General features: G+C 36.4%; 1 protein-coding gene across 1 annotated transcript in view; it reads left to right on the forward strand.

The window, feature by feature from the left end:
• The window catches only part of LOC116275826 (protein unc-13 homolog C-like), a 236,563-nt gene that overhangs the window by 115,809 nt on the left and 95,270 nt on the right, over window positions 1-25,484 (forward strand). Inside the window, exons 7-9 of the mRNA XM_031668658.1 lie at window positions 164-241; window positions 13,729-13,817; window positions 21,106-21,255. Of these exons, the coding sequence (XP_031524518.1) occupies window positions 164-241; window positions 13,729-13,817; window positions 21,106-21,255 (317 nt within the window). The remainder of the gene's footprint in view (window positions 1-163; window positions 242-13,728; window positions 13,818-21,105; window positions 21,256-25,484) is intronic.

The raw sequence follows: 25,484 nt of genomic DNA on the forward strand, positions 1-25,484 counted from the left end.
CTTAACTGTTACAAACTATAATGTCGAAATGGCAGAATTATTATATACATCAAATATACTAGGAAGCCAAGATAGCTATTTGTAACCACCTGTTAAGTTAAACTCATTCAACAATTTTATATAAAATCATTGCTCATAATATTCTTTTTTTCTATATTTAAAGCCCTGTATCTTGATGAACAATATTCAACAATTGCGGGTCCAGCTGGAAAAAATGTTTGAATCCATGGGAGGGAAAGAGGTGGGTATCTTTTTCTCCTACGTTTGCTAAAATCTTACTTAGAGATTATTAGCAGCGTATCTCTTGCTATGAAAGAGTCTTAAGTTTTAACATGGCTAACTAAGAACAGGAGTTGATAATAATCTAAAATGTCATTAGCAACTAAACTGATTATTATCCACAACAGAATACTTTAGTACACACATTAGAAGTATGAGTGGGAGGCAGAAGATAGTAGCCTTTGGTCTTATGTGTGTGCGCATGTGTGCTGGTATGTGCAGTCATATATACACGCATATATATTTGTATGCTAATGATTTGTAAAGTTCCATAAATTGTGTTTTTCACTGTCTTGTACAATGTCAGTTTGATATCAATGTTCTGAAATATGCTTTGTGGTGCTATTTGTTTTTGATGTACTGGTAGTTTAGTTTATTTTTTTTTTTGAGAGGAGTCTCGCTCTGTCGCCCAGGCTAGAGTGCAGTGGCACAGTCTCGGCTCACTGCAAGCTCTGCCTCCTGGGTTCACGCCATTCTCCTGCCTCAGCCTCCTGAGTAGCTGGGACTACAGGCGCCCACCACCAGGCCCGGCTAATTTTTTTGTATTTTTAGTAGAGACGGGGTTTCACCATGTTAGCCAGGATGGTCTCCATCTCCTGACCTCGTGATCCACCCACCTCGGCCTCCCAAAGTGCTGGGATTACAGGCGTGACCCGCTGCGCCCAGCCGGTAGTTTATTTTTCACATCGAGAAAGTTGTCAAAAATGTGTTGTGTGCTGTGTCTGTAATGTGTCGTGTCTTTGTCTAACATCTTTGACTTGCAATTCCATGAGCAGAAGAAGGAAGGAGAAAGATTCTTTTATGAGGTTTGTGATAGTAAGCATCTTTTCCCTTACCTGGCTGTTTCCTCCAACCTTCACTCCATACCTAAAGATCATTGCATTTTCTACTTATTCTCATTTGCTTGTTTGGAACAGACAGAGAGTGAAATACTAGCTATGCACCTGCATCTTCCTGCCTGCCACAGTCTTCTCTTTCATAAACTGACCTAAGCATTCAGGGATTGAGGACTGGAGAAGGTGCTGAGAGGGAGGGTCACGAAGCAGGGTTTCTCCCCATGCCCTCATTCCCCTTGAAACAATCTCAAGGGCAGCTATGTCAAGAATATGTAGATAGATATTTCTGTTTAAGATTCCTTTACATTGTTCCTTCCTGTGGGAAAGTTTCTGAGATGTGCGTAATGCTAAGATGCATTTCAAAGTAAATATCCCTTTTATTTCTAAATTTATGTGGCTACAAATGTTTCTTTTAAGATTTTCTTCTTCCCATGTGATTTTGCTTTTAACCTCAAGGAGATGTTTTTACACTTCCCCAATGTCTATTTCTTTTTCAGTATTTTGAAAAATGAACTTGCTATTTAGCATTCTACAATGGAGAAACACTAGAATACATGTGCGATGATGCAAAACTTTAAAAAAATGAACCTTTATGAGCTGTGCCTTCGTTGCAATCTCAGTTTTATTTGTATAAAATAAGGCCTCATTCCTTAAAGTATGCTAATGCTTTATGTAAAGTTTGAGGCCATTGATCTTATTTTGAAATTATTCTGCTGAATTAGGTGAGCACAACCAATTAAGGAACATAACATGAGATTTCCTTTTCAATTTTACTGATGTTTTATATTCAGACTTGAAGTCCACTTAGCATTTAGAAAAATGATGAAGAAATTATTGATTTCATCTGGGAAATATTATCTCCTTTCTGTAAATTTTAAAGCCCACAAATCATTTAAGAATAAAGTTCTATTTAAAATGTCATATTTCCATAAATTTCTCCTTATGCTACTTATGCTATTTCATTACTATTCTGTGTTTGAACTCTAATGTGAATAACATATTGCTGAACTGAATTTAATCAGACAAATCAGACCTGTACTTAAAGGAAACTGTATGGGCCAAGTCCCTTGCTCATTAAAAATGTTATAAAGTGGCTTCTTCACCAGTCAAAACTGAATTCCTTATTTCAGATAGAATTGCTGGTTTGAAATATACAGGTTTCACACTATATATTTTATTTCAAATATATGACTAAACCATATAACTCCTCCTCTTATTGAAGAAAATGATGAAAACAAATACTGAACTTGGTGCCTTCTCCCTTTAAAACTCTTGCAATGTCTATTTGATAAAGTCCTCAGACACAATTTAAGAAGAAAACGTAATTAAATCAGTGAAATAAAATGAATGCCTAGATTCTAACAATGTAATCTGCTCCTTTGTTTTTCTAAATATTTTTTTCATTTATTTCCTTCCTTTCTCTACCCTTTTCGGTGATTTTCTATTTCTCCTGTTTTCTTTTTCTCCTGTGCATAGATCTTTTCTCTTATTCTCTTCCATTTTCAGCTCAAAGTTTTAGGTAGGGCCAGTCAGAGTTGGCACAGAGATTGATGAAATGTCAGGAGGAAGCAAGACTTGCATTCAAGTCTGAGTGCATCATGTGTCCTCCCAGAAAACAGAAGCTTAATTGATACAGAATTATGATAGAGTTTCTGATTACTCTGGGGTCTCTAGGCAACATAATTTCAAAATAATAAGCAGAGTTCTTCCAATATTGTTGTATAAACATAGCAGTATCTAAATGGTTTCCTTAACTTAGGACTTTTATAAAGATGAAAAAGGATTTGATTGAAAATTACAGCATTCACCCTTTGATATGAGAAAATTACAGAATTCACCCTTTCATATGCAACATGTGATACAGACATGTTCAGGGGCCTTTAAAAGTTATACAATGTGTTCCAATTCAAATTCCCATTTTTTCCTTGCAGTGGAACTGGTTGTAAAACCTTTGACTGGTATTGTAACCAGTTCCACTGTAAATAAGGGAAATATTCCAGGCTAGACCTTATTCTTCTTTTAAGAGTTTCTTTTTATTTTATCCCGCACCATCTGTGCTGAGATACGTACTTCTTGCTATATAAATTAAATAGCAAATAATTGCTTGTGCACTTGCTCAAAATAGTTTTTAATGCTATGTGTTTATTAGTTGGCTTCTAACAACAGCATTGCTTTCCTCTAATATTATACCACCTGCAAAGTGCTGGCTGCTTACAGGCATGACTGTGTGCTGCTGCAGCTCCCTGCTGCTTTAACCTGATAACCGTGTAGTTGAGGCAGCTGTTTTTTCTTCACAGAATCAGTCTCTTTTCCCTCTGGAAATAAAAAGTGTTTAAAACCCTTCTTCAGTGGAAAAATCCATTCTCTGTATGGAGTTCAAATGGAAGCATTGCTTTAACACCATGATGATCTTGGGATTATGTTTTTGACAATGGTTCCTAAAACAGTCACTTAAGCAATCTTTGTTAGACAGTTGCATGCACAATATCCTATGGGCCATGTCAGCACATTTACTTTCTAATGCCCTATTTAGGGGGAAAAAAAGTCAAAAGAGAAAAGCAAACCACTAATTTTCTTCTCCTATAAAAGTGATTTTCCAACATACTTCTCTGCATACAAATCAGGGGCATGTTTTGGCATAACATCTCTGATTCCTCTAGAGAATATAAAAAAACAAATCTCACAAATCATGAAGAAAAACTAACCTTTAGGACTAGAGTACAGAGTCTGTTTCTTTAAAAGCACCTCAGGGGATTTTTTCTGTGGATACAGTTTTGGGAATCACTATACTAAAACAAATAAAATAGCCAGCCCATGTTATAGATGTATTAGAGCTACAAGTTAATTTACACTACAATCCCCGTACAATATTACCTGTCCCTTTTTGACACAATAACAACAAAATGATTATCAGGGTGCCATGTAATAATTTTCATTCATTGGTGAGTGATTACTTTGGGTTACATTATGTTAATAGCTTAATTATTTCATGAATATAATTTATTATCTATCAATTGCAAATAATTACTTAGCTTGTATTCATTTTGTAATAAAAACACATTGCTGAAGCCCGTGAAAAGGATTTATCATTAATTTGCAATCTAATATATACAGGTATATTAAAAAAATCCAAAATTTAATTTCTTTTCAGGAAGTTTTAAGATATGGATTTTGAAACTCTAAAGAACTTGTATTATGATAATTGATTTAGAAGGTGCATTTATCCTTCACAATATTTTATTGGTGCAGTCATTTTAAATGGTAGAATCCACAGTTATCCATCAGACCGCTAACTGTTGATGTTACTTCAAATTGTAGTTAGCTATTATTAATATATTTAGGCGAAAAGAAGGGTTCGTTTGTTCAGCTAAATTATTTTAATCTGTTGACCACAGGCAGCTCAATTAGGTAAAATGATAATGCTATTTTTATTGTTATGACTCAAAAAAGGATTGACTCTTCTGTGTCATATGCATGGTGGTAAAATTTCCCATGAGAGTAACTTCACATAAGTCCAGGCAGAATGAAACCAAGGAATCTGGACCCTAATCCCATTATTCTAAATATATGTATCTTTTAATGATCAACTAAATTATTCTTTTATTTCAGAGATGTATATCTATGTCGCTTTTAATTTTTAATGAGAAATTTGATGTGTCAACTAGAAATTGCATCTGACTGCCCAAAAGTGTGTGTATGTAGCTCATTGAAATTCATTGTAATACCTATTAGCCACATGGACTCAGTCATTAGCTAAGCAACCCTAGAACAGGAAGGAAAAACATTAATCTTCATCATTTTTCACTTGCCACTATCCTCTCAACTTTATATGTGCTGAGGCAACAGGAGATGAAAGATCAGTTTTAAAGGAAATAATACTCCATGACAGTAGTTCTTCTTGAACTTCAGCAGGCATCAGAACTACCTGATGAGTTTATGAAAACGCACGTCACTGAACTCTACCCCCAGTGTATTGATTCAGTGTATTTGGGGCAGGGCCAGGTGATTTGCGTTTCTAAGGAATCTCTGGGTGATGCTGATGCTACTGGTCTGGGGACCATGCTTTGAGAATTGCTGCTCTATGCTTTTTGAAAAGGAATAAGGCCAGGTGTGGTAGCTCATGCCTGTAATCCCAGCGCTTTGGGAGGCCAAAGTGGGTGGATCACCTGAGGTCAAGAGTTCGAGATCAGCCTAACATGGCAAAAACCTGTTTCTACTAAAAATACCAAAAATTAACCAGGCATGGTGGCAGGCACCCGTAATCTCAGCTATAGCGGCCAAATTTTACGTTCAGGTTTCTAATCTGTCTCACCTTTTCTTAATATAGAGATATAGGTTACTAGTTAATACATTAATAAGAATTAATCTATTCTTCTCATATTTTCAGGAATTACAAAATATAGAATAAAGTAAATTATCAAGTATATATTAGCTAATAAAATAGACCATTTCAAATTGTCACATATCTTTCTTTCAGTTCTAAAACTGTTTTCTAAAGCAATTTGAAAAGTTCTTATTTCGTTAGAATATCCATTGTTGCCTACTTGTATGTATTTTATCTTCAGGTGGGCAGAAGTTGGGGTACAAAATAAAAAGATTTTTTAATGCCTAGGGCCCCAAGGAGATTACAAGGTGTAGGAGATTTGGTGAAACAATAATTAGACTAGAGATGCCTTTTAGCACTTACTGAAGGATATTCAGAAGCCAGCTGTTCCACGTCTTTCCACACCACCGTAAGCGTCTCTTCCCCTTGGGGCTGACTGCTGTATGAAGAAACGATGTGAGCACACTGAATATGGTGACAGAATTTACTCCTTCACTAATTCATTCAACAAATATTTATTTGCTGAGCACTTGTTATGAGCTGTAAATTTTACTAGGAACTGGAGATACATTAATTACTAAGACGCAGACCCCACCATCAAAGAACTTGGAAGTTTTTAGGGGAATCAGAGCAATTAAAGAGATAAGGTTTGTGAGAGAAAAACAAGAACGCTTCCTAAACGTGAACATATCCTTCAGATGAAAGTTTTAATTGTTACAACTTATCCTACAACAATTCAGAAATAAACTCAAACCTCGCCTGTTGTTGTGTAAATAGAGGTAAAAAGGGAAATGTAATTTGGCTGAAGTCAGTAAAAGCAACCAGTGATAGCTTCATAGCACCAGATAATAAGGAGAATTGAATGTTTGAAGTGCTGGCCTTTCTGGTTTCTTTCTCCTCCTAACCATCTCTGCCATCTCTGCAATTAGATTTAATAAATTGAACTTAATGGAAAATTAAGAGAATGAGAAGGGCCAATAAAGCAAATTATATTGAAGTGATTTAATAAATATGTTTAGTAATTTAGTACTACTACCACATAAAGTTTAGCTAACTGCTAAATTTGTGAGATTAAGAAAAGGCGCTACCGAGGAGGTTGAAAGGTTTTGTGGTTGACGAGCCATGTCAAAATGAAATGCAGACCCAGGCAGGTGATGCTTGTTAACCTCATTTCCCAGAGCATTTGAGAGAGCTCACAGGGTTACTCATATACTGCCAAGTCTCTTTTTAAACTCACCTCTCTCTGAACCTTAAGAAACTTAAAGAGAAAGGATACATGCCACAGCAAGGAGAGAGAGGAAGACAGTTTCACTCTAACTGCCATCTTCTATAATAAATCTATTTCATTATCTTGTTGTGATCACCTTCAGTTGCTCGTGCCTGTCCTAACAAATCATAAATCAATGCCGTTACTGGTAAAATTTAACTTCTTTAACCCAGTTAATTCTCTTTTTGCCCTGCTTAGCAGAATAGTCCTCAGGCACCCTGAGATAAGGGCTCACAGAGAACACTCTGTCCCTAGCACTTGCTGGTCAACCGGTCCTGAATTCGGTTGACCAGGTGGACTATATTCACATCGCTGAGCAGTGGTTTGTAACACATGTGAGAATGTGAAGCAACAGCCAAATGGGTCAGACAGAGTAGGACAGGGGAAAAGGGCAGAACACAATTCTAAACATAAACTGTCCCATTGATTCTATTCGTAACTTATCCCTACTCAGTCCATTTTCACAATTAGCCAATGGATGCAACATATAAACCCTAAGTTCCTTTTGCATTGTTATAAAACAGGGATTCCTGTTTTTTAATGAACATTTTCAGAAGAGAATTTCTTCAGAGGAAATAGCTTCTAAGAATGCTGCTCTTCAGTCCCCATGTGACTCTGAAAGCATAACGCATTATCTGTACCTTGGTTTTAAAGATAATATATTATGCGTTATCTGGAAAAACGAGGAATTTGAACTATATGATTTCAGAAATTCTTTTTTTTTCTCAATTTCTGTCACTATAATGACAATCCACATGTTAGCAATCCATGAAACAGAGGAATAGTGTATGTGTTGTAGGTGAGAAGAGAAAAATGTTTAAGAGAAAAGAATGTCCCATGACTCATCTAAAGCTTGAAGGTGTAATTTAAAAAAGAAACAGTTCATAGAAACAGAAAAAAGTCAAAATTCCTTATATTCACTAACTCAAAACTATATTGAGTGAATTATAAAACGTAAGGCAATCTCTTTTTTTTTTCTTTTAGTTGTCTAGACTGAAGAACCTCATTTAACATATCTCAAAGACATTTTGTTGATTTGAAGCACAGTGACACTTGGATTTACTGCGTACTCTCTTTAATTAGGATGGGAGACAGCTATTGATGTTCAACTTTTTGAAACCCAGAAGTTAGAAACATGAGTTTATACAACTGATACCTCTAGCATAATATTCATGCAAATCTGAATAGGATAAAGAAAATGCCATAGTCCGTCTGAAAATTGTCATGTAAGTTTGTGGAGTTTCTCCTTAAGAGGCATTTTAAAATGAAACAAAAAACAGGGTAGTATGGTTAGAGCTGGGCACATTTGTTTCCAGTAGAGAGGACCATGTATTCTTTTATTTCTGACAACAAACCACAGTATTCATGATGACACCACAGGCTTATGAAGTGATTTAGGGCATTTCCAGGAAAGTACGCTACTTTTAGATTCACTAGGGAATTTTTGCTGAATTCTCAGTCATATATTTTAAGTTGAAGTAGACCTTATAAGATGAAAAGATTCTGGTCAAGTTGAAGATTTGAAGGAAAATGATCTTTTAAAAAGAAAAAAAACAAAAAACAAAAAGAGCAAGAGCCCAGATAAGATTGTGAGAAGTTGCTTGAAGCAATTCCCTTATGGAAAGCCAGCTTGAAGGATGATAAGCAAGTGTCATGATCATATTTGGGTTTATTACACCAGTTAGGAGGACGAAGTGGGGAAACAGGAAGTAAGAACACAATGTGTAGATGATTACAGTGGGCTGGAGGAGAAAAATTCAGAATCTGGAAGTGAAGAGGGCAAGACAGGTGGATAAAACATTTCAGAGATAATCACCAATCATATCTGGTATCCAAGTAAATATGGAAATAAGAAAACAGAAGTCAAAGATGACTTTCACATTTCTGCCTTAAACAATTGTAGGCCATTAACCAAATCAGAGGAAATAAGAAGATAAATAAATTAAGAACGGTAATAAGTTGTGCTTTGATATGCTACAATTGAAGTATCTATGGGCCATCAAAGTGGACGTTTACTAGGTACTTGGAAATATAGACATGATTCTCAGGCATGCTGTGAAGAATGTTGATAATAGATTTGGGGTCCTTAGCATATGGGTGATAGTTGAAACCATGGGCATGAATTTAATTGCTCAAGGGAAGTATAGAGTAAAAAGAAAAGAAGATTGAAAAAGGAGAATTGAAGGACATTAATATTTAAGAGGTAGACAGAGGAGGAAAGTTAACAGAAGACACAGACAAATCACAGGCAGTTTGAGAAGCAGGGAAGGACCTTGGGAAACAGAGCAAACAACAGAATGAAAGAATGCTAAGAAAAATAAGGTCCCTGAAATTAAGAAATCGTTAGTGACCATATGGAAACATGTCAGTGGCATATCCATAGCAGAAGCAAACCACATTACAGAGAACTAATAAATGTTTAGGAGAAAAGGATGTGGAGTCAACAAGTTTGACAGTGTTGTAAGCGGTTTGAAGGTAAAAAGAAGGAAGGATATTGGCTAGATGTCAATGAGAATGTAGTTCCAAATAAGTTTGGCTTCTCTTTCATTGTCTATTGTTTATTTTAACATAAATGTTACCTAAGCGTATTTATAGGATAGGGTAATAAAATTAATGGTAGAGGGAATGAAAAGGGAAAGAGATAATTGATGGAACAAAATCCAAAACAAGGAACGAAGAGTGCAAGTTAAACAGCATTTTTCTTGGAAATAAGGCTTTTTCATGGAACTAGAGGTGAAATTTTTTTTTATTAATGTTTTAATGCAAAAATATCGGAGAGTATGAAACCCAACAGACAAAGGATTAAATTTTGGCCCCTGGGGAGATGGCCAGGAAGTTACCTTCCTTCCTGATTTGCACTTCCTTACAGAAAATAACAGACTGCTAACACTGATGAGCTGAACACAGGAAAGATAGCTGAGTAGCCTGTAGGAAATGAAGGAAATGAGATAGTAATAAAGACTGTGGAGAAGAAATAGAATTCACACTAAAGATCCTTAATTTGTTCCATGCAAAGTCTATTTTTCAAGAGTTTGTATTGAGCTATCTAAAGAGTTTAAATGACTTTGCAACCCATTGGTTGTAACTCTAGCAAGAGCTTGAGGGTCAGTTTAACAATTGCTGCTGTAAGAGAATATATAACATGTATTTTCTTTAGATCTCTAGGGAAAGAATCTGTTCTGGAAAACAAACAAACAAACATGCAGTGTAGGTATGGTAACCATTCTTCTGAACCAAACAAATAGCAGGGAAACACCTGACATGGTCTGGCAATGAGAGAGAGATTTGAAATCAGGATTAACTTGATAACTCTAGACTATATGGTTTCTAAGGAATAAAAGACTTCAGGGGCAAAATATCCTATTCATAGTTAATGCAAGGTATCAGTCCAAGGAGATGAAGATGATATGGGACTGCTTCTGTGAGGGAATCTTTTATGCTTTTGTCTATCCTCACTTCCTTCCTCAACATGTGGTAAATGCCCATGCATGCAGGACACTGGGACAGACACCCAGGACAGAAAGGTATGAATGAGTTCTATGGAAGAGGTAGATGTGTAAGAGAACATTTAGAGAGAACACTGCATATATAGTTATAGTAAAAAGCATAGTCAGTTTAGAAGCTAGATCTACTAACTGCCTAGGGCAAGCTACACTTGGGCAAAAATTTTCAAAAGGAGGTAGTAAATGAATTATCTTTTAAAGAAAAAGGAAAAGCAAACCTTAAGGAAAATAACTTAAAAGACGTCTTTACTGGTCAGGTGTGGTGGCTCACACCTGTAATCCCAGAACTTTGGGAGGCCAAGGCGGGTGGATCACCCGAGGTCAGAAGTTCAAGACCAGCCTGACCAACATGCTGAAACCCCGTCTCTACTAAAAATACAAAAAAATTAGCCGGGCATGGTGGGAGGCACCTGTAATCCCAGCTACTCGGGAAGCTGAGGCAGGAGAATTGCTTGAAACCAGGAGGTGGAGGTTGCAGTGAGCCAAGATCGGGTCACTGTACTCCAGCCTGGGCAGCAGAGCAAGACTCCATCTCAATTAACAACAACAACAAAAGTATTGTCTACTAGCTGTCTCTCCCAGACAAGTTATATTTATTACCATAGCTCAATGGTATAAAATACCTCAATGGTATAAAACTCAGTTCATACCTATGTGGGATTATAGTTTTTCTGATTCTCTGAACCATACATATTGTGGCAGCCTAGATTTTGGAATTTTCAAGCCTTTCATAGAGTGGGGAATTAAATCTGTCTTAAAAACTTCATTTTAAATTCAGAATTTGACTCAAAATCCTTAAATTTTCGTTGTGTATATTCCTCTTTACATAGAAACTTTATTTATTTAGCCAGCCAGCCAATAAAGTTGTTCATATACACATGCTAATTGAGTTTCTACTTCAGAATGAATTAAACTGTGACTTATGAATGTTCGAAATTTTTCTGTTCTTTCCCTCTTTATTTTTGCTTTTAACAATAACTCTAAATAACGATACAAAAAGATTCAAGATAATTTTGATGTTATGCTACTTACATAACTAGGATAAGGTTTAAACCTTTGAAAAAATAGATTGCCTTTTACCTTTACAAAGTACCCAATATTTTTAAAAATATGCTACTGATAATTTAGGCAATGAGCTCTCAACTCCCAATCTATTATTTCTTAAAATTCTACAAAATTTGTAGGAGTAAGAAAAATGTCCTCAATTTGGACACATGAGGTAATGCAGAAGAACCCAAGAACTGGTAGTTTTACTACCTAAAGAGATTGTTTTATTATTAGATGAGTATGATATTTATGTCCATTATGCTCATTATTGAAAAAGATCTGCAATTTACAAACGCCATGTACATCGGCCTCAAAATTGCTTTGCCTGTTTTAATGGTGTGATATAGATTACATAAACGTTAAATAGTTAACTGAAACTGAAACTTTTCCTTTTGTGGGAGGGACTGGTTACATGACAGAGACATTCCGTCTGCACCTACTTAGAAACATACCTGTGTATCCAGAAATTAAAACTGTCATCCTTTGTTCAAATCACTGTAGTCTGGTAGTTTTAGGTTGTCAAGTAATAATTATTTGATAAGAAATATCTATTCACCAAATACCTAAGGTGGACTAAAATAATTTTATGAGAAAATAGCATAATTTTGTGCAAGCGACCTATGTAGCCATTTCTGTATGACTTTGAAGTCATTATCCGGTGATAATCCTACCTCAATGTGAACAAATTACCTCAATGTGTATATTAAACTAATAGGAAAACCAAAACACATTTTAAATAAGAAGCAACCCCCATTTCCTGAAGAAAACACTACTTTCAGAGCGATTTCCTTGGAGGTGGTAGAGGAAGTGGAGAGCCTGAAGAAAGCCAAATGGGATAACTTATCTCTCATCTCTCTTCCCCAACATTTTTATCAAATGAAATCAAGGTAAAATTGTTATTAGCAGAATAAGAAGAAAATATAATTTTAAAAAATTCAGCCTGCATGGTCCCTTAAGAGTGGAGTGGAAAATCCACATGTGTTTTCTTGGTTAAGGGTTAGGGAGTGATAGTTTGTTAGGCAAGTTGTGATTAAATTCACTATCCGTATCTTAAGTCTTTTTAAAATAAGTATGTGCTATCTAATTGTCTTTCTGAATTACTTCCCTGCAACTGGTTATAGTTGAATAGAACTCTTAGAAAGTATGAGGCTCACAGATATGCTAATTTTCTGACTCTGACAGAAGTCTCTCTTTGTTATGGTAGCCTGTGTGTCTGGACAAGAGCTGTCAGCATAACCGATTACTAAGACAGAAAAAAAAAGATACAAGGAGTCCAGAAAAATCACATTGCCTCTGAGAGAGGGCAGAAACTAATCAATCCTGAAAATTACCTGGATTTGAGTTAACACTGATATAAAAGATGGGTGTGATATAATTAATAAAGTCTCAAATGCCAAATGCAATATTTGACTTTCATTCCAATGTGTTTAGTCATGTCACTGCAACTTAGAGCTACCCCGCTGCAGAGATGTATAAATCATTCTTCTTCCTAGCAGTTCCTTAGTATCAGGAAGTACTTTTGGAGGAATATAGGGCTTACGTCCAATGCACACATACAGGGACACTTCTTGGTTCTGTATCGGCTCCCAGGACTTTCAACTGATATTAGGTCCTATATTTAGTTGGCATTCTTAGATTCTCTTACTTATACTAAGTCACGCTTTAATTCGTTTTACTCCCCAAACTTGGCTTTATCCTGTCCTCTTCTTTTCAATAATAGATCAGCTTGGGCAAGAACTAATGACAGTAATGGTAGGAAACTAAATTTCTAAAGGTAGAAAGAAAGAAAGAGTCACATTCCAATTTCAGAGAATATTTCAAATTGCTATTTACATGAATTTCTCTCTGCTTGAGACAATAGATCTATTATCCTGAACTTTCAGCTGTAAATTAGCAACCAGGAAGAAAAGTCAGGCCTGTCGTCTCCAGAAAAACATGGGAGTGCTTGGATACCTTGTCTATCCTATTACTCTTAATTCCAAAGTTGGGGAAATATGAAAACACCTTTAAATAATGCACAACACAATATTCAAAAGTTAATTTTTAACAACTTTTATTCTTAATGTGCCTATTTATTTACAGGGGTATTGAAGATTTAAATATATTTTGAAGCAGCACGTATATTCAGCTGAAGTATAACAGGTTTTCTAAATTGTGGAATTATCATGTTCTGGAGGATATTTTTGTCATGGCTTGCTTCTCATTGCTATAACCAACAAAGGCTTTGCTACCTAGCTGTTATTTGTATGCATGCCTTGAATTTCAAACCATTTTTTGTCTATGAGAACCCCTTGGTTTCTTTAAAGTTTCCTAAATGTTTAGATTTGATTTCAAAGACCAAAAAAACAAAAGAAGAGAAAAAAGTTTACGTGTTGTTTGAAGTTACCATATAATAATCAAAATGCTTGTAAGCGAAACAGAGGCATGCTTTCTCAAAACTCCAAAGTAATATTGTTTATGGTCTCTCTGCAGCTAGATTCTGAAGCTAGTACTATTCTAAAAGAACTTCAGGTTAAGCTCAGTGGAGTCCTGGATGAGCTCAGCGTCACGTACGGTGAAAGGTAAGTGACCTCTATTGTCATTATCTAAATTAGATAATTAGGTGTCAGCTCATAATATTCTTGCCTTCAATATTGTTTCCTCTGACTGACTAAATCTATTTAACTTCAAGACCCAATCTAAATGTCATTTTCTCTGAAACATCTGTTATGACACCACAATCTAATAGTGCTGTCTCGCTATGCACACCCTAGAACTCTGTGCATCCTTCGGCCGGGTAAGACCTATAACACTATCCTCTAAGTCTTGTTTTACCTGTCTGTTTCCCACACTCAGGAAACCATATCTCATACCTATATGCAATTCTAGTGTTTAGAGCTTGGTGACTGGCTATTGAAAGACTAAAGAGAGGGAGGGAAGAAAAGAGAAAAACTTCACATATATAAGAAGTTTCAGTTGTATCCATACCATATATATCAATGTGGTTGCATTCAGTATAGCTGGATCAACAACCCTATACCAAATTGTCAGGATTCTTGGATTTAGGGCTTAGCAATCTGAATACAGCTACCCCATGCGAAGGAGTTTGGAAACTACTGATATATCTATATATTTTAAATGTTTGTTAAAACTAGCTTTATCTGTGATACGATTCTAAAGAAAGGTAAGTTCACCCTAGTTAAATTTCACTTCAGTTCTGTAGGAAAAAGCTATCATCTCATCAAAATGTTAAAATAGATAGGAAAGAACATACATTTTTGAAGAGGTTCATTAATATAGAATCTGCTTTAAATAGTAGTTCAATAACTCATGTATTATTTTAAAATATGTGTTCAGTTTTCAAAAGAGACTATAAAGATTGCTCTTCAGGGCCGGGCGCGGTGGTGCACGCCTGTAATCCCAGCACTTTGGGAGGCCGAGGCGGGCGGATCATGAGATCAGGAGATCGAGACCATCCTGGCTAACATGGTGAAACCCCGTCTCTACTAAAAATACAAAACAAACAAAAAACAAAACAAAACAAAACAAAATTAGCTGGGTGTGGTTGTGGGCACCTGTAGTCCCAGCTACTTGGTAGGCTGAGGCAGGAGAATGGCGTGAACCTGGGAGACGGAGCTTACAGTGAGCCAAGATTGCACCACTGCACTCCTGCCTAGGTGACAGAGTGAGACTCCGTCTAAAAAAAAAAAAAAAAAAAAAAGGCTCTCTTCAGGTAGGGACTATCTCTAGCTACCACTCATCACCTACTGTTGTGTTTTAGAACGATCCAGTATTAATAAACATTTTTCAATTAGTTATGCCATTTTTTAAATGAGAAAGACAAAAGAGTCTGAAAGCATCATATTTTTCTTCTTAGATGTAGGAATAAAGCAGAGTGAAGAATAATCTCCCACTTAGACTTCTCTTCATTATCAGAGGTGTGTCCGTAACTTCCTTAAGCAAGGTAGCCTTGTCTTCGTGGAACTCACCTTCAGGGCTCAACTGCTGAGCCAGAGCAGCCTTGCTGTGTTGAGCCGAGGGTAGTCACCCTGACTCTGCAGTGTTGTTAGCTGACTCGATGATCCTGTCTATTTCATCTGGATGTTAGTCAGCAATTTCTAGATTCTGTTACCTGAAGTTGGAAAGACATAGATTGTTCTAGAGATGTGGGGTTCGTTGACTCTGACTTGGGGTGACACTGAAAGATGAAGAGGCCTTTGCTGAGTCATTTCAGGCTGCCTCTCTTTGTTCTAGTTGCAAATTAACATGTGGCTAGCAGAAAGACTGTTGCCTTCAGCCACGGAGGCAACATTAGAGATTATTTAGCGAAGTTTGGGGGAGAAAAAAAGAGGTCAGGAATAGCTCGAGTTGTTCAGAACTTTATGGAAAATAAAATGGCTAAACAGAGTAGAAACTAGAATATAAGTAAAGTATAATTAAATTATTTTCTGTAAAATACCTAAATCATTCTGAGGATAAGTGCTTTTTGTTTTGTTTTGTTTGGGGAGGTGGAATATTCAGGTTATAAAGGCTAGAATATGTTTTCTGATTTGAAAGATACCTGGATAAACCACAGTTATGAAAGAAGGAGTAGTGTCCTTCGGAGGACACTTGAAGAACTTTATTTGTATGAAGTCAGCTCTTTTAACCTAAATAGTAAAACTGCAGCTACCCAGAATCCATTTATTCTTGATTTTTTAAATATAGGAAAGAATTTAGTACTTTGTTCAATTAGGGTTTATTAGGACTATTGGAATAAATGGGCCACATGTCACGCTTTCCTCATAAAAAGTATAATTATTGTATCCTTGTTGCTATGTTGCTATGGCTTTATTCCTCACACTACCAATCAGGTCTGTATTATACTCTCAGGGTAGAAAAGTCTCCAGTAATCAATGTGATCATGCTGTAAAGTCAAAATGCATAATTTTAGTGTAAACCTACTCTTCTTAAGGTTTAAACTGGCAGTGTAGAGTTTTAGAATTAAGTGTATAACTAATTGTAAAAATCCACTTGATTTTATGTTATTAAAACTCGTAATTAAATAATTCTACTATATACAGCTGTTAGGATTTTTTGCTGTCAAGTCAGAGCTGAGCCAAACCACACATTTGTGGATTCCTGACATGCTCACAGGGCACCTACCTGGGAACTGAGACTAAGTTGTATAACCTCAATAATAACTTAAAGATGGTCTTAAAATTTTCAAAGGGTGTGCTACTAGGGTTTCTGCTTACACATGTTTTGCAGTTTGGTTTTTGGTTTGCTCCTTTTTTTTCTTCTTCTTCTTAACCCACACCTTTAGTACTAGAGGCTGGCTAGATTAAGTAAACAAAAAAATTCAGGAATATTTCCTAGGCATTATTCTGTGAGTATGTGGCTCCTTGGGTGCTCACAAAATCTGTAATTATTTACTGGCACTACTTTCATTCAAGCCAGTTAATATAGACTTTTTTTTTTTACCAAAAAAAAAAATAGAAAAAGAAAAGACTTTTTAGGTGAATTTACCAAAAATTGATAGAGACAAAAAGGTAAGGTGCAAGTATTGGCTTCACCTGGATTAATGCAAAAGTAGAATGCTATTGTCCATCATACCTCGAGAACCCTTCCTCTATATGCCTGATACCATACCCAGAGCTGGCTTCTCATTAGAGTTTACAATATGGGTCTGTTTAGAAAACTGAGTTTTCACATAATAGGAACATAAATGTCACACCTCTTGTCCAGTCTATCCCCCAACCCCAATGCTCTAATTTGAAAATCAGTGCAAAAGAAAATCACTGCAAAATCAGTCTATCTCCCCACCCTAATGCACTGATTCAAAAATCAGTGCATATGAAAGTAGTCGTTTCAAAGGTGATTTTTACTACAGCCTGCATAGATCATTGATGACCCAGTGGTAAATCAACTAGTTCAAAATATTTTCAACATGATTTACCTTCCTTTTCAATTGCCTCAAGTATCTACTACCTTTACTTTGATTCAATACACACTCCACCACAAACAACATCCCCTTCCTCATTTTCCCCACCATCTCTTGCACCCTCTACCTGACCAAAGTTCAAAGGCAGCTTCAGCCAGATAAAAGTGAAATAATCAAGGATTTAGACTCTCTTAGATGACAGCTTGGAAGAGAATGTTCCTTTAAAGCAGATAAATATGCAGAGAGCCAAGAAATGAGCCAAATTCAAAGGGGCCAGCTGAGATGCAAGGATCAAGGAACCAAATGTAAATGCCAAGTCCAGAGGGGCAAGAATGGTGTTGTCAACAGTAAAGAAATCCAAGAATGCAGGAGCCAAAAATGGAGACAGATCAAACATGACGGTAGAAGTGGAATCAGTCCTTGAATATGTACACAAAATTATGAACAAGCGTATGTATAACCCTGCTATTAAAGGCCCAGAAGCAAGAAAAAAACCCAAGTTGTGATCATTTAACATTTATTAAAATTTTTCCATGTTGGGCATGGAAATATGTAGAATGCATGCATGAATAAACAAATACCTATATTGTATTTAATAAAAGCATTATATGGTGAACATTCCTAAACTTCTATTTAAAATCTGAGGAATGTATGCATTTGGATACTTCTCAAATACTAACTGCAGAATCATTGTGTGTGGAGGAGGAGAGGAATGGGATTGAGTTGACTGCAATACTAAAATGAATTCCCTCCTTCTCCTCATTACCATTCCAATGATTTGACCATTTTCCAAGCTTTCATTGATCTTCATTCTCCTAAGTAGGTTTTTCTTGCCTGCCCACACATGTGTTATCATTACTCCTATTGTTGGAAACATGAAAATAGCAGACAATATACTAAGTAGGTTTTTCTTGCCTGCCCACACATGTGTTATCATTACTCCTATTGTTGGAAACATGAAAATAGCAGACAATATAAAGAAATGGTGATGAGGCTAAGAGTCTCTAAGATTTGAAAATCCTACTACTTGCCACTGCTTACTTAGGAAAGAACCATCAAAACTGGTGTAGGGGATATACAGAATGAAAAAGGCAATACAAAGTATTACTCTTCGCGGCATTTAAATTCTTAGAGTGGATGAGGAAATAGAGGTAGGTGGAAGGAGATGGTCCATTAATGCATTCAAGCCAGATTTCTTTTTAATAGCTTTATTGAGATATCATTACCATATAAAAATTATGTATATTTAAGGTATACAACTTTGTTTTGATACACATATCCATTATAAAATGGTCACCACATTCCAGATAATTAACATATCTGTTACCTCCATGGAGTTGTCATTTGTGTGTTTTTGTGTGTGCGTGTGTGTGTGCTGAGAACATTGATTTAAGATCTGTCCTCTTAGCACATTTCAAGTATATTATGCAGCAGTTTTCACTATTGTCCCAATATTTCTTGCACAACCTCTTTGTGCTAAGCATGGCATACTGTGCCGTGGTATAGGCATGCAGCCCTGAACAAAACAAAATTCCTGCTCTCATGGGGCTTACATTCTAGGGAGGGGCACAGGCAATAAGCAAATAAATTATTCAGTGTGTCATATAATGAAGAATGCCATTGAGAAAAAAAGAACAATAAGGGAACAGAGATTGATAGGAATGCCATTTCAGCTTGAGTGAACAAGGAAGATTTCTCTGAAGTGGTATTTGGTATATGCCTGAAATAAACCAGGGACCAAGAGAGCTATGAGAATTTCCTTCCATGGCAGAGAGAATGTAACAGTGGCCATGAGATAAGAGTGTCCTCGGAGAATTCTAAGAACACCAGGAAGTCTATTGTGGCTGGTCTGCAATGAAACAGAAGGAAGAGTGGCAAGAAATGAGATCAGTGAGATTGCCAGCACCAGATTATGCTGGGCTTTTAGTCTGTCAAATACATCTAGAGTTTTTCTAAGTGGAGTTGGAAGCTATTGAAGATTTTTAGCAAAGGAGAAACACGATCTGGTTTTTATTTTAAAAGGCTCTCTGCAGGGGGTTGAACAGAGACAATTTAGGAAATTATTGCACAGGTTCAAGTGGGAGGATGGTAAAGGGATCTATAGCAGCATTTTTGGAAGTAATAATAAATCCTCAGATTTAGGATACATTTTGCTGATAGGTTGGATGTTGAGTATGAGAAACTCATCAGACTTTGAAGTGGAAAGATTGCATGGGCAGTTAAATAAAATAGTCTGGAGTCTGCGTTAGAAGTCAGGTCTGCAGATGTGAATTTGGGAACCACCAGTATATAGATGGTATGGAAGCCATGGGACTAGATGTGATTGCCAAGAAAAGGATTGTTGATGGAGAAGCGAAGTGGTCCCAGGATCAAGCCCAGAGGATCACTGTGTAGATTTCCAAATAAAATACAGAATACCCTCAGTTAAACTTGAATTTTAGATACATAAGGAATAACTTTTAGTATAATTGTGTTACAAATATTACGTGGCCATGTTTGTATGAAAATATTCACTATCTGAAATTCAAATTTAACTTGGTGTCCAGTGCTTTCATTTGATAAAAATGGCAACTTTACTGCAATGGTTAGAGGTCAGGCAGTTGGGAAGGAGCAGCCAGTGAGATCAGAGGAAAGCCAAGAAGGTGTGGAGTCACAGTATCCAAAGGAAGAAGGTGTATCCAGAAGCCAAGAGTGTTTCTTTTTTATTTTTTAACAACAAACTTTATTGAAATATAATTCACATACCATAAAATTCTCCCATTTAAAATATGCAGGTTAGTGGTTTCTAGCATATTCACAGATTTGTGCAACTCTCACCAAAATCTAACTTTAGAACACTGATATCACCACAAAAAAGAAACCCCATACCTATTAGCAATAAATTCCATTCCACTCTCCTTTCCAGCCCTAGGAAACCACTAATCTCCTTTCTATCTCTATGAATTTGCCTATTCTGGATATTTTGTATAAACTGAGTCATACGATATGTGGTGTTTTGTGACTGGCTTCCTCACTTAGCACAATGCTTTTAAGCATATGGTTGATTTATATGGTGGCAGTGGCAGTACATAATTTTTCTTTTAACTTTTATGTTCAGGGGTATATGTGCAGGTTTGTTACATAGGTAAACTTGTGTCACAGGGGTTTGTTATACAGATTGTAACACATCATCCAGGTATTAAGCCTACTACCCATTAGTTGTTTTTCCTGATCCTCTCCCTCTTCCCACCCTCTACCCTCCAATGGACCCCACTGTGAGTTGTTCCCCTCCATGTGTCCATGTGTTCTCATCATTTAGCTCCATTGTGGAAGACAGTGTGGCAATTCCTCAAAGACCTAAAGACAGAAATACCATTCGACCCAGCAATCCCATTACTGGCTATATACTGAAAGGAATATAAATCATTCTACCATAAAGACACATGCAGGCATATGCTCATTGCAACACTATTCACAACAGCAAAGTATGGAATCAACCTAACTGGGTAAAGCAATGTGGTGCATATACACCATGAAATACTATTCAGCCATAAAAAGGAACAACATCATGTCCTTTGCAGACACATGGGTGGAGTTGGGGGCCATTATCACTAGCAAACTAACACATAAACAGAAAACCAAATACTGTAAGAGTCTTTCTAGAGCGGTCATTTCCCAAACCATGCTCAGAGGAACCTCTCAACTGTGCCTATCAGATGTAGGGACTGAATGAACCTCCACTCAAATTAATTCAACCTGAAGAACAGTACTTTTATCTGCCTTACTTATTAGTATTATACATAAGGTTTCATTGCAACAAAAATTTTTGCAGTTAAACAATGAATTTGAAAACTCATGAGCAGGGGAATTCACACCAGTTGAAACAAATTAGAATCCTAGGGTGAAATTGAAACAGGCTCAGGCAGAATGTATTCTTATATTCTAGAATTTATATTCTTTATTTTTAGTTTCCAGGTTATAATTGAAGAGTGTATAAAACAGATGAGTTTTGAATTAAATCAAATGAGAGCAAATGGAAACACCACATCTAATAAGAACAGTGCAGCAATGGATGCAGAGATTGTGTTAAGACCTCTCATGGATTTTTTGGACAAAACGTAAGTTTTTTTGCCCAGTTTCCTCTTTACTTATTGCCCTAAATTTGACTTGTAAGGCTTTAAGAAAAATATTGATTTCCTCTATGTAAGGCAGCATTAAAAGTCTTTCTATAGAAATAAATGAATTCAAAAATAAATAAATAAATTCATTAAAAAGCAACATACCTTTAATTGATTACTAGATAAAAAATAAAATAGGAATGATTTTGTACAAGAAAGGAAAAAAGAGGGGAAATAAGTTTTATAACTGAGGAGGTTGCTGTTCTGAGGCAGAGAGAGATTTGGAATTTCATGCTCCTTGGATAACATATTGTTTTCAATCCTCCTGGACAGAGAGGAAGACTGAGCTGAGTCCAGAATATCTGATTTCATGTCAGAAACCTGATGAAAAAGAATATCACAGATGTGACTGGAATTAACTTAGCTCAGAGGCAAGCAGATAGCTGCCTGACCCAACCTTCAATAATGATTTATTGAGTGCTCACCTATTTCAAACCGTATTCTACGCGCTGGACAGTGATGAAAAAGAAAGCCGAAGTCCCTGATACCGTGGAGATTACAGTTTAATGGTGGTGGGAGTGCATGGGAATGCAGGCCATTATGACTGACTAAGACAAATTCTTAACCAGAAAGTTTGGTTGGTTGCTCTGTTTGTTTTTAAGATTTTTGTTCTGTTCCTACTCTTAGAAGTTCTAATTTAGTAAGTCTGAGGCAGGGTCGAAGCACCTATATTTTGTAATGTGTCCACATTTGGGAATCATTGATCTAAAACAACCAGACACATGATTTCTTAAACAGTGGTACTCAAAACCAGAACTGAATGTAGAAGAGAAAAGTGAATAATAATTTTGAATGACTACCAAGGGACCAGTGTCATATATGTTAGTTTACATATGTTATCTCATTTATTATTGTTGTGGCAAATTAATATCAAAAGGACCAAGATTTAAACAAAAGAGAAATTACAATGTCTTTCTTTAAAGACAAGGATGGCAGTCACCCCATGGGACTGCTGCTGCCACCAGCACATGTAGACACCACTGCATTACTGCCATCAGCCACTGCCCCAACAAAGCGCTTTGGCCAGCACTCTCCATCAGAGTGTTGTTACCAGAAAACCTTCACCCCTCCAGTGCAGCAGGTGCTTACCCTTGAGGAGAAAGAAAACAAAGTAATGGGCCTGGTACCATGTCCCAGGGTTAGAGCATGCAATCTAGGAGTGCCAATCTAAGCCTTGGCCCCCTGAAATCTTCCAGAAATGAGCCATTGACTTTGACTGAACCCAATGTATACCACAGTCAAATCCTCAAAGCCTCAACGGCATGAAAGAATATAAAAGCAAAAAAAAAAAAATGCTATTCAAACAACAGCAACTTAAAAGATTAAAGGAACATTAGCCCATGCAGATGAGAAAGAACCAGCATAAGAACTCTGGCAACTCAAAAAGCCAGCGTGTCTTACTACCTCCAAACAACCACACTAGCTCTCCAGCAATGGTTCTTAACCAGGCTGATGTGGCTGAAATGACAGATAAAGAATTTGGCATCTGGATAGGAAAAAAGATGAAAATTCAAGAGAAAGTCAAAAGCCAATCCAAGGAACCCAAGGAATCTAATGATACAAGAGCTAAAAGACAAAATAGCCATTTTAAGAAAGAATCAAAGTGATCTGATGGAGCTGCAAAATTCACTATAAGAATTTCCTAATATAATCAGCAGTCTTAGTATCTCCCCTGGGAGATACTATACAAGACAACCACACTGTCTTCAGATTCTCCAAAGTCAGTATGAAATAAAAATATTAAAGACAGCTAGAGAGAGGGGGCAGGTCACCTACAAAGGGGATCCCGTTACGCTAACGGTAGACCCATTCAGCAGAAACTCTATAAGCCAGAAGACACTGGGGGGCTATATTCAGCATTCTTGAAGAAATTCTAAAGAAGTATTTCATACCTCACCAAACTAAGTTTCATAAGCATAGGAGAAATTATATCCTTTCAGACAAGCAAATGCTAAGGAAATACGTTACCCTAGACCTGCCTCTCAAGATGTCCCTAAGGGAGTGCTAAACATGAAAATGAAAGATCAATACCTGCCAACACAAAAATACACTTAAGTACATCAACTATAGACACTATAAAGTAACTACACAATCAAGTCTGCATAACAACCAGCTAAAGACACAACGACAGGATAATCTCGCACGTATCAATATCAACCTTGAATGTAAATGGACTAAATGCCCCACTTAAAACGCAGGAAGCTATCTTTAAGAGACTCATCTCACATGCAATGACATGCATAGGTTCAAAGTAAAGGGATGGAGAAAAATCTACCAAAAAAATGGAAAACAAAAAAGAGCAGGGGTTGCTATTGTAATTTCAGATAAAACAGGCTTTAAACAAACAACGATAAAAAAAAAAAAAACCAATAGCATTATATAATGATAAAGGGTTCAACTCAACAAGACTTAGCTATCTCACACGTATATCCACCTAATACTGGAGTATCCAGTATTATAAAGCAATTTCTTAGAGACCTATGAAAAAACATAGATAAATATACAATAATAGTGGGGAATATCATCATCCCACTGAGGCAGATCATTGAGGCAGAAAACTAACAAAGATATTCAGGACCTAAACTCTACACTTGACCAAAAGGACCTAACAGACATCTGCAGAACACTCAACCCAACAAAAACAGAATATACATTCTCCTCATCTGCACATGGCATGTACTCTAAAATCAATCACACGATCAGCCACAAAACAACTGTCAACGAATTCAAAAAATTTGAAATCATACCAACCACACTCTCAAACAACAGTGCAATAAAATTAGAAATTAATACTAAGATGATCTCTCAAAACTAAACAATTACATGGAAATTAAGCAATCTGCTCCTGAACAACTTTTGACAATGAATTTAAGACAGAAATCAAGTAACCCTTTGAAATCTTTAAAAGAAAAGGAATAACATACCAGAATCTCTGGGACATAGCTAAAGCAGTGTTAAGAAAAAAGTGTATAGTGCTAAACATCCAGATCAAAAAGTTAGAAATTATCAATTTAACAACCTAGAGAAGCTAGGAAAACAAGAGTAAACCAACCCAAAAGCCAGCAGAAGAAAAATCACCAGAATCAGAGTTGAACTGAATCAAATTGAGAGATGAGAAACCATATAAAAGATCAATGAAACAGAGTTTGTTCTTTGAAAGCATAAATAAGATTGGTAGACCACTAGCTAGACTAATAAGGGGAAAAGTGAGAAGATTCAAATAAACACAATCAGAAATGACAAAGTGAGCATTACCACCGACCCTACAGGAATCCAGATAACCCTCAGAGACTATTACAGAGACTTCTATGCACACAAACTAGAAAACCTAGAAGAAATGAATAAATTCCCAGAAACATACAAACTACCAAGATTGAACCCTGAACAGACCAATAATGAGTTCTGAAATGGAATCAGTAATAAAAAGCCTATCAACCAGAAAAGGCCCTGGAGCAGATGGATTCACAGCCAAATTTTATGAGTTGTGTAAAAAAGAGTTAGTACCAATCCTATTGAAACTATTCCAAAAATTGAGGAGGAGGGACTGCCGCATCACTCATTCAATGAGGCCAGCATCAGTCCAATACTAAAACCTGGCAAAGACACAACCAAAAAAAGAGAAAACTTCAGGTCAATATCTTGATGAACATAGATGTAAAAATCCTCAGCAAAATACTAGCAAATCAAATCCAGCAGTATATCAAAAAGCTATCTCAGGATTATCATGTAGGATTTATTCCTAGGATGCAAGGTGGTTTAACAGATGCAAATCAATAAATGGGATTCACCACATAAACACAACTAAATACAAAAGTCACATGATCATCTCAATAGATGCAGAAAAGGCTTTCAATAAAATTCAACATCGCCTCATGTTAAAAACCCTAAACAAAGTAGGCATTAAGGGAACATACTTCAAAATAATAAGAACAACTTATGACAAACCTACAGGCAATATCATACTGAATGGGCAAAAGCTGGAAGCATTCCCCTTGAGAACCAGAACAAGACAAGGATGCTCACTCTCACTACTCCTATTCAACATAGTACTAGAAGTCCTAACCAAACAATCAAGCAAGAGAAATAAATAAAAGGCATCCAAATAGGAAGAGAGAAAGTCTATCTCTGTTCACATGTGATGTGATCATATACATAGAAAACACTATAGT

Source organism: Papio anubis, chromosome 7 (genome assembly GCF_008728515.1).
Source record: "Papio anubis isolate 15944 chromosome 7, Panubis1.0, whole genome shotgun sequence".
NCBI classification, from domain to species: domain Eukaryota; kingdom Metazoa; phylum Chordata; class Mammalia; order Primates; family Cercopithecidae; genus Papio; species Papio anubis.